We start from the raw sequence: 10,241 nt of genomic DNA, 5'->3' as shown, positions 1-10,241 counted from the left end.
GCACACAAAGCAACCAGTGAAGATAAAGGGCCGGAGACCATCCAGATGCTCACTCACTGGGGGTTGCTGACATCACATGTCTGCATCCAGCTCCTTCCAAGTCCTCTGCTCCACCACCAGGTGGTCTCAGCTCGTCACACTGCTGCTGCTAAGTCGCTTCAGTCGTGTCCAACTCTGTGCGGCCCCATAGACAGCAGCCCACCAGGCTCCCCCGTCCCTGGGATTCTCCAGGCAAGAACACTGGAGTCACTGGGACCACTTATTTTGCCCAAACTTGATTGCAGGCTTCCTCAACACTTTGGCTTCCCCTGCTCTGCCCAGGGCCCCCCACCCATCAGACACACCACAGGTCGCCAATCATAGTCACAGTTATTGGTGGGCACAGGTACACACACCCAGCCCCTGGGAAGGAAACTCTAGCCTCAGACATCTGGCCTGTGGATCCCAACTCTGCCACTGCCTGGCTGGGTGACCTCAGGCAAATCACTTAAGCCTTTTTGAGTCTTGTGTTCCAGAAAATGAAAGAGGAAACAGCTCCTTCCTGGTAAGATAACCAAATCCTCAAAGGCCATTTACTTTTAAGGACAAGTTCAGGAACCAAGAGTCACATGCAATTGCAGGAAAAGAGTCATGTGGGCCTTTGGGTTTGTCCCTCCCCAAGTCTGGGTCAGTACTAGCCCATGGCTTCTGCAAATGGCCCAAGATCACGTCACAGTGTCATTTCAGCACAGAAGGCTTTGATTCTTAAAAATACATTTAATGAAAATCAAGCCTCATAAGTCAAACGCCTACCCACGTGGAGAAAAGGGAGAGCTGGTCTTGTGACCAGAGTGCCTGGCAGTCATCCCAGTGCCTTTGGAGGGTCTCAGCCGCTTGGGAGGTTCAGTCACAGCCCTTTGGCCAGCATCTGGCCACGTGGGGTGGGGTGGACAGTCAGCCTTGTTGCCATCTGCCACAAATCAGGACACCAGGTGTCCTGCTGCTTGTCACCTAGGCACAGCAGCATGGAGCCTGGGACCTGGCAGGGCCTGTGTGCAGAGGGCAGTGCCACCCCAGTCTCTCATTGGGAGAAAAGCAACACCTCACACTTGTGTCACACCAGAGACTTGTCTGCTAGGCAAGCAGCCATGGAGGGGTGGGAGGGGCAAGTGAGGCACTTGGATGCTCAGCAAGGGATGCCCCTGGGGGTGGCCATGGCTTCCAGGGCTCTGCTGGGTACAGTGCACCACAACGCTGGCATGTTTCATGGTGAGCAGCAGAGTGAAGATGGCTGGGCAAGGGCCCTGGTGACAGCGCAAGGCTGATCCCACCTGGGGCCAGGCAGCCGAGCTTGGACCCAGTAAGGGAAAAGGAAGGAGGTCTGCTACTCCAAGGGACAGCTGGACAGGGTCTTCTCAGAAGAGCAGGTCACGTAGGGCTGTGCGGCAGTGACAGGCATGTCAGTCACAGGGAAGAGCCAGGATCCAGGCCCCAGTCGCAGCAGCAGCTAGCAGGGCACGCAGAACACGTGGACACAGAAGGCAGCAACGGGAAATGAGGAGCAAGCAGCCAGCCCTCAGCTTCTCTTCTGCAGAAGCGGCTCTGCCAGTCCCCGCTCTCCTTCCAGCATCACCTCTGGCGTTCCCGCCCGGCCTCGTGTCCTGGTGGGCTGGATGGGAGGTTACAAGAGCAGATGCAGCCTGGCCGGGGCAGCAGCCTCAACTTCGGGGGAACGCCAACGGAAGCCCTGGCTCCCCCACTCTTCACAATGTGGATGGTACTCAATTCCCAGCTTATCTGAGTCCTCAGGATTCCCTACCACATCCTTAGGGGTATGAGGGGAAGCGAACTTGACTTCATACAAGCAGCAACAGCATGAGCAGCCAGGGCAAGGAGGCCAGGGGTAAACAGATGACCTGAGAATTCAGTGCCAAGAAGGGGCAGAGAAGCCAAAGCCACCAAGGAAAGCACGTGGGCAGGCTATGGGAGAGCAGGCCCACCCAGAGGCAAGGGGAGACCAGGGCCCACAACCAGCGAGAGCAGAGCTTCGGGAAGGAGTTTAGACTGCACACAGACTGCTCCTGGGAGTCCCTTCCTGCTTCACTCCCTGCCACGCAACAGGGCCTGGAAAGACAAGCAGGTGTCAAAATGGCCTCTGACCTGCAGGAGTCCCGCCAAGCCTGAGCTGCTCAGACAGACCCCAACCTGCAGGGTGAGCCCCAGTCCACCCACCACACTTTTCAAGGAAGCCCCGGAGTCCCTCAACCGACACACTCCATCCCTCAGGTGCCTGCATGGCTGAGAACAGGCAAAATGTCCCAAGCCCTCAACCGGTCACCACACACCCACGAGGAAAGCTCCCATCCCACTAGATGAGCTCTGAAGCTGGAGAAGCAGAAATCAGCATACCTCCTCCTCACACTACAGCCCTTCCTTGGGGAAGGTAAAGCCACACTTCCCCGTGAGACCACAGCCATCTGGGGAGGGGAGGAAGCCCCTGCTCCCCCAGCGGACAGGGCCCTAGGAGCAGCTGCACTGGCCATGACAGGAAGCGCTGGGTTCACTCTGGTGCTCCCCATCAGCCAGCCGAACCCCACCTTCAAGCTACTTGTTTCCCACCACGTTACTGGGTTGGTCTTCCTGGCAAAGCCCAAGCCTCTACTGGCTGACCCCTCAGACCCGGCCCTACCCCAACCTGCAACAGGAGACCAAGACCCCATACCTCTCTCTCAGCCTGCATCCCTGGCTCTGGGCGTTTCCAAGATGAAGCCAGCAGGATATAGAGCACCAGCAGCCCGAAGACCACCACCAGCATCCCAGCACAGTTTGCAAAGACAGCCTCACTGGGCAAGTTGGAGTATGTCTTGGTGCCATTTTTCCTGAGGATGACAAAACAATGCGGGCCCTTGAGAAACTTTTCTACCTGTTTTTGCCCAATGCGGGACCCAATGCCACTAACAGAGGATAAGAAAGACTTCCCAGGGCCCGCTGCAACCTGGAATATTAACATACTTTCTAAGTCTCTGCCATGACTAGTGTCTGCAGAATGCTGTCTACCCTTGAGGAAGCTGAAGCTCCCAGACATGACATGAACTCGTCCTGAGGTACACAACTAGGAAACGGCACAGCCAAGATCTATACCCAGGTCTGACCTCAAATCTTGTCTGCTCTTCATTGCACCCCAACTCCCTCCCCAAATGGAGAACGGTAGTGGTTAGGTGTATGAGCTCTAGTCCCCTAACTCAAAGCTCTGCCACTTACTGGCACATTGCTAAACCTCTCTGTGCCTCCATTCCCTAATTCATACGTGGCAAGGACAACATTACCAACGCTATAGGGCACTTGGAGGATTAAATTTGAGACGTTTAGAATAGTTTCTGCCAGAGTAGGTTCTAAATCACTTTGATGCTGGGTAAGTATTTGGCGACCAGTTTACCAATCTCAGCCTAAAGAAAGATGAGTCCATTACCTTCCAGATCAGGAACGAGCTCAACCCCAAAGGCTTCCCTCCCTCAGACGGGTCCTATGACCCATCTTTTGAAGACCCTATTCCTGCCCCCCACCTTACAGTTGGAGGTCCCATGCACGGCCCCCCCACTCACAAACTGAAGAAAAGCTTCTCGTTAATGCCAGAAACAACAGACGCAATGGCCAGAGAGAGAATGGAGGCTCCAAAGAAGACGTGGATGGGTTTCAGGAGGCTGCGCAGCCACATGGATGCCCAGGGCAGCAGGAAGACTGAGAAGCCCAGGAACCACTGTGGACACAGGAAATACCTGACTGTATTGCGTGTGACCAAAGGCATGCCGGGTCACACCGCCCGTCAGCACCCCCTGCTTGCCAATGAACCCTGGCCCCTCTCTCACAGCTCAACCCTCCTGCCAGGCACTGCAGCCTCCTCCCTGTGATCTGACACAAACAGGAATGTCACATACATGAAAAGCCTGGCTACACCCCAACCCTCCCGCAAACCCAGCCCTCCTCATTTGTCTCTGCTTCCTTCCTATCCTGGCTCACAAAACTCCCAATTCATACATGGCTACAATCAGGATGTGGATACTACTGCTCAAATTGCTTCTGGTTCACAGAAAAGGGGAGTGGAAAAGGTGACTTAGAGTCAGCCTGGTACGTACTGTGATCGAGTTAGCTCAGAGCACTCCAGGACCACAGTGGGTGGTGTGAGGGATGAGAATGGAACAGGGTGAATGGGAGAACCACCAGCCTCCCAGAGCCCCTCCAACTGCCAATCCTACAGCATGCGCCCTGCCACACCGTCTCCAGGCACTGAGCAGAAGGAAGATTTGGTGCTGATGCGAGGGAAGCCCCAGCCGGAGTAGGCAGCCAACGGGAACCCAAGGAGGACAGAGTACCCACCTGGCAAGCGAAGAGGAAGACGGTGGTGATGCCCAGCCAGCTGTGCAGGGAGTAGAGGTGGGGGATCTTTGCGTGGTTGTGAAATTCAAAGACCGCGTGCAGCCCCAGCACAGTCAGGAGGAAGGCCAGCAGGTGCATGGCTGCGTGGCCGGATTTCCAGGGCAGCCTGGGCCCTACCCATGACTGGGGCAGGCGGTAGACCAGCGATGCTGTCGGAGAGAGCAGTCCCAGGGCTCGGCCTCTTCCCCTCTTGCTCATCCAAGCATCAGGGGAGTCACCCTGCCATGATCCCAAACAGCTTCCCAACAAGGAGCAGGAAGTGCTAGGACACCAGTATCAACTCTCCAGCATCTTCCATCCTGGCATCACTTCTAGTGCAGCCATCAGCCATGAAGGGGGACAAGGGACCATGATAAAGGGGAGGGGCGGGAGGAGGGAGAAACTAGGAGTTTGGGATTAGCAGACACAGACTACTACATATAAAATAGATAAATAGTAAGATCCTCCTGGGTAACACAGGGAACTATATTCACTATCTTGTAATAAACTATAATGGAAAAGAATATATGTGTGTGTGTGTATATATACACACACTGTATATAAAACTGAATCAGTGTATACTGGAAACTAACGTAATTTATTTATTTAAGGCTTCTTTAATTTCTCTCAATACAGTTTTATTTTTTTCTCTGTAGAAGTCTTATGTGGCTTTTGTTAATTTATCCTAGTAAATCAACTATACTTCAATTTTTTGGACTTCCCAGGTGGCTCAGTGGTAAAGAATCCTCCCACCAATGCAGGAGACGTGGCTTTGATCCCTGGGTCAGGATGATCCCCTGGAGAAGGAAATGGAAACCCGCTCCACTATTCTTGCCTGGGAAATCTCATGGACAGAAGAGAATGGCAGGCTACAGTCCGTAAGTTAGTGACTAAACAACAACAGTACTTCAATTTAGGAAATTCCCTGGTGGTCTGGACAGGGAAGCCTGGCATGCTGCAGTCCATGGGGTCACAAAGAGTTGGACACGACTGAGCAACTGAACTGATGGTATAATATATGCCAGGTGTATGCATTTTTATATACAGGTTGAAAAGCAGTATCACATTCATTATTTCATCTAACTGGAAGAACTCTCACAACTGAAGTGAGCTGTCAAGGACACAAGTTTTAAGGTTAGATAACCGAGGTCCAAATCCCGGCTCCACCTCTCAGCTACCTGGCATCTTCTTTCTAAATCTCAGTTTCATCTGTAAAATGGAGACAATAGAGCCCACCTCACAAGCTGTCATGTATGGAAATGAGAGTTGGACTGTGAAGAAAGCTGAGCGCCGAAGAATTGATGCTTTTGAACTGTGGTGTTGGAAAAGACTCTTGACAGTCCCTTGGACTGCAAGGAGATACAACCAGTCCATTCTAAAGGAGATCAGTCCTGGGTGTTCATTGGAAGGACTTATGCTAAAGCTGAAACTCCAATACTTTAGCCACCTCACGCTAAGAGTTGACTCATTGGAAAAAACTCTGATGCTGGGACGGATTGGGGGCAGGAGGAGAAGGGGACGACAGAGGATGAGATGGCTGGATGGCATCACCAACTCCATGGATGTGAGTTTGGGTGAACTCCGGGAGTTGGTGATGGACAGGGAGGCCTGGCGTGCTGCGATTCATGGGGTCACAAAGAGGCGGACACGACTGAGCAACTGGACTGAAGAACAAAACAGGATGATATCATCAAGTACACAGGGCAAGCTGCTATTTATCAATGTCACTGTAATTCCCATTTTAGAAGTGGAGAGAGGAAGACTGACCTGGGCCCCAAGCCCAGCTGTGAACACACGGGATAAGCAAGGCTGGTCCGGCAGGAGTGAGCAGATCCCTCATGTTGAGACCTGACTGTGCCATGAGGGGCTTCACCTTCCCACTTCCTAGAGCATGCTTGGCAGGCTACCACTCACAGGACAGATCCAGGCCACTGCCTGTTTTTGTGAATAAAGGGGTTTTTCTCCTTATGACTGCCTGAACATCATTTATTGAAAAGAACATCTTATCCCACAGCTCTACAGGGCCACCTTTCCTCACCTGTCTATTCACTTATCATGACCACACTGTTATTAATATTACTCAAGGATAGTTGATTTACAATGTTGTGTTAGTTCCAGTGTGCAGCAAAGTGAATCAGTTATACATATATATGTATCTCCACTCCTTTTTAGATCCTTTTCCCTTAAGGGCCATTAGAGAATATTGAGAAGAGTGCCCTGTGTGATACAGTAGGCCCCTCACTATCTTGATCACAGCAGCTTTATAATAACCCTGACTAGATGGGCAAGTAAGCTCTCCAACTGTGCTCTTTTTCAAAACCTTCTTGATCAATCTTGGCCCTTTGCATTTCAAGATAATTGAATTGTCAGTTTTCACAAAAATAAGCACTGAGGCTTTGGAATTAAAATTAACCTATGAAATAATTTCAGGGGAACTTAAATCTTTTCAATGTTTAGTCTTCCAGACTACTTACACAGTATATCCCTCCATTTATTTAAGGCTTCTTTAATTTCTCTCAATACAGTTTTATATTTTTCTCTGTAGAAGTCTAATGTGGCTTTTGTTAATTTATCCTAGGTAATTAATGCTTATGGAGACTATTATCAATTAAATCATATAATATTTTAAATGACACTAATTTTTAAAATTTTACTGGTATTTTCCAGTTTTATTGAAATATAACTGAAATACAGCACTGCATAAGCTAACAGTGTGGAGCATCATGGTTTGCCTCACACACATCATGAAATGATGACCACAGTAAGTTTAGTGAACCTCCATCTTCTCACACAGATTCAGAATTAAATAGAAAAAAATTTTTTCTTGTGATGACAACTCTGTGGATTTACTATCTGAACAACTTTCATATTTAACACACAGCAGTGTTAAAAACTATATTGATCATGTGGTACATTATATCCCTAATACTTATTTATCTTAAAACTGGAAGTTTGTGCCTTTTGATGACCTTCATTCAATTCCCCCTCCCCTCCACCCCTCACCTCTGCTGCTGCTAAGTCGCTTCAGTCGTGTCCGACTCTGTGCAACCCCATAGATGGCAGCCCACAAGGCTCCCCCGTCCCTGGGATTCTCCAGGCAAGAACACTGGAGTGGGTTGCCATTTCCTTCTCCAATGCATGAAAGTGAAAAGTGAAAGGGAAGTTGCTCAGTCGTGTCCGACTCTTTGCGGCCCCATGGACTGCAGCCTACCAGGCTCCTCCATCCATGGGATTTTCCAGTCAAGAGTACTGGAGTGGGGTGCCATCGCCTTCTCCGGACCCCTTACTCCACAAATCTGATCTCTTTTACTCTTACTATGAGTTTGTTTGTTTTTGAAATATAATTGACCTACACAGCACTATGTTACTTCCTGTTACATAACACAGTGATTCAATATTTCTGTACATTTCAAAATGATCACTGTGACAGTTATAGTTATGATCTGTCACCAAGCAAAGATATTATATAATAATTAACTCTCATTTCCACACTGTACCTATGACTCATTTATTCTGCAACTGGAACTCTGTACCTCTTCCTCTCCCTCACCTATTTCTCTCCTCCTCCCACCACTATAAATAGTTTTATTGGAACACGGCCACACACGTTTCTGTGATGTCTCTGGTCACTCACAATACAATAGCAGAGCTGAGTAGTTGCAATACAGATCACAGGGCTTGCAAAGTCTAAAATATTTCCTACCTGGCCTTTAACAGGAAATGTGCAAACCCCTGCCTAAGAACATCCATGGAGCTGCCCTTCTCAGATGTCTCAGTTCTCAAGACTTCTTCCTCCAAATGTCAGCTGGGCCCAGAGACAACCCACCGCATCCCATCCCTCCCTCACAGCCCTGAACCTGACAGTAACAAAGGCCAGGATGGACAGGGAGAGCGCTGCCCCACACGGGCCTGGGCCCCACCACGTGTCTGCTGCCGACCCGTACTCACCAGCGCTGTAGAGCACCACCATGCCTGTAACCATGAGCACCGGGTGCCAGTTGAACATGAGCATGCTGCCATCCCAGGCGAAGCCACCATGCCAGTACCGCATCCAGTAGATGGTGAAGAGGATGCACATCGAGCCCAGGGAGCACAGTGCCAGGACAGACAGGTAAAACCATCCCACGGCCATTCTGACCAGGCAGCCCTAGAGGAAGGGGAAATCACACACCCCTGCTGGCTCGGGTGCACCCCACACCCCAGCCAGAGGAGGTAACATTGACCTTGTTCTTGGCCGGAAGGGTGGTTCCCCTGCCATCAGCCTGGGCACTGTCCCATGAAGCCTTGATGGCATGCTGGACCCCATCTCTGGTTATGAACAATGAGTGAGAGTGAGGTGCCGCCCCAGCACCTGGCGGTGTGCAGTGCAGCCAGCTCAGCCCCAGGGCTGGCCCTGGAGAGAGGGCTCCTCTGCAGTGGCCGGATGCTGAGTCCAGAGCCCTAGGATGGGTGTCCCCTCACAGGACCAGAGGTAAAGAATTATACTTCCACTCCTCACAAAAAGAAAGGGCAGAAGTCAAAATCCAGGCTAGATAATACAAATGCCCAAGCCTTCCGTTCTAACATAAGGAGGCAAAATTCACAGTCTCCACACTATTATCAGGCCACCTGGGAAAAACTGTTATAGGATCCCACTTCCACAGCAGAGTTCTTCCCTAGATAGTGACCTCTACCCATGGGAAGGTGAGATGGGGTCTTCGTTCCAGTCCCCATACTCCACATCTTGAATTGGACAAAAGCCTGTAGCTGGTCCCTAGACCTACAACTTCTGCTTTCTCTTCTCAAGGGAAAGTCCAGAGGAGAAAAGAGGAAGCAAGAACTCATGATCTAGAAAGCAAAGAATTTATTTTGAGGTTTCCGCATATACCTGATAACTCAGAAACCAACTCTGGTTTCAGGCATGGTGAATGCCTAGCCCCCTAAGCAGCTGCTCTTAAAAGCTGTGGCATGAGGGCAAGTGGGCATGAGGGTTGGCAGGCAGTCTGCAAAGCCACAGGATGCTCCTGCTTTCAGCATGAAAACAGCTCTCAAGGCAGGCACACTGTCCCTGAGGAGTCAGGCCAAGGTGACACATGGCTTCCGGAACTTGAGGTTCCTCAACTGGAACCAGCTAACACAAGAAGAGGCCCCTAAAATTGCCAAGAACTCCCAAAGAAATAAAACATTTGACCCTCACCTTTATACCCAGTGACAAGCTGACAGAGTAGTGGCCTGGACTCCAATTCTTAGGCTCTGAGGCTCCTTGAGCAAATCACTTAACATCTGAAGGACTGTCTTCTCATCTGAAAGAAAACCATGGCAACAGGATGTAACTTACTGAAAGGCAGCTATGAACAGACATCACACCACAACCTTAAGACACATGATTGATCCCATGTTCTCCTCTTGACAATCCTGTGAGGGGTTATTTCCATTTCAAACCCCATGTTTTTAATGTGATCACAAGTTGCCAGAGGATCAAGTGAGAAAATACATTAAGGACATTGTAAATTATTAAAATTTTCTTAGTAGCATTACAGCATTTCATCCTAACTACTAACGAAACCCTGAAGCCCATGGCTCTTATGGCCGCCCAAGCCTCTCAGTGGTCCCGATTCCATGTCGTGCCAGCTGTCTCGATGCCAGGTGTCCACCTAACCAGAAACACGTGTGGAGCTCTCACAAAGGGATCCAGGGTGGCAGAAGTCTCTGAGAAAGCAAGATTTGAGTGCTGGGGGGAAAATAAATATAAGCTTCCAGGAGGTTAGAGGGAGAAAATCATCCCACTTGCTTCCTGGAACCTTTTGGACTCAGCTGCTAAACTCAGCAATTTGCTACCCAGTCTCAGAGGTGTCCCCTTCGTTCCTGTA

General features: G+C 50.2%; 1 protein-coding gene across 5 annotated transcripts in view; it reads right to left on the bottom strand.

The window, feature by feature from the left end:
• Positions 1-736: 736 nt before the first annotated feature.
• Positions 737-10,241, bottom strand: part of LOC104983606 (cytochrome b ascorbate-dependent protein 3) — an 11,136-nt gene continuing 1,631 nt past the window's right edge. For 3 of the 5 annotated variants that reach the window (XM_010833133.1, XM_010833134.1, XM_010833136.1), the window contains exons 2-7: positions 9,569-9,674; positions 8,341-8,539; positions 4,354-4,562; positions 3,582-3,736; positions 2,702-2,858; positions 737-1,648 (exon numbers count right to left, since the gene is read on the bottom strand). In XM_010833133.1, the coding sequence (XP_010831435.1) occupies positions 1,556-1,648; positions 2,702-2,858; positions 3,582-3,736; positions 4,354-4,562; positions 8,341-8,524 (798 nt within the window). In that variant the 5' untranslated portion in view covers positions 8,525-8,539; positions 9,569-9,674 and the 3' untranslated portion in view covers positions 737-1,555. Of the gene's footprint in view, positions 2,104-2,701; positions 2,859-3,581; positions 3,737-4,353; positions 4,563-8,340; positions 8,540-9,568; positions 10,236-10,241 lie in introns of those variants that run through there. The other 2 variants (XM_010833132.1, XM_010833137.1) reach the window with 2 other exon arrangements.

Source organism: Bison bison, unplaced genomic scaffold, assembly GCF_000754665.1.
Source record: "Bison bison bison isolate TAMUID 2011002044 unplaced genomic scaffold, Bison_UMD1.0 scf7180017863002, whole genome shotgun sequence".
Taxonomy (NCBI): Eukaryota; Metazoa; Chordata; class Mammalia; order Artiodactyla; family Bovidae; genus Bison; species Bison bison.
The sequence above is the reverse complement of the archived record's forward strand: the minus strand, read 5'-3'. Positions and strand labels throughout refer to the sequence as shown.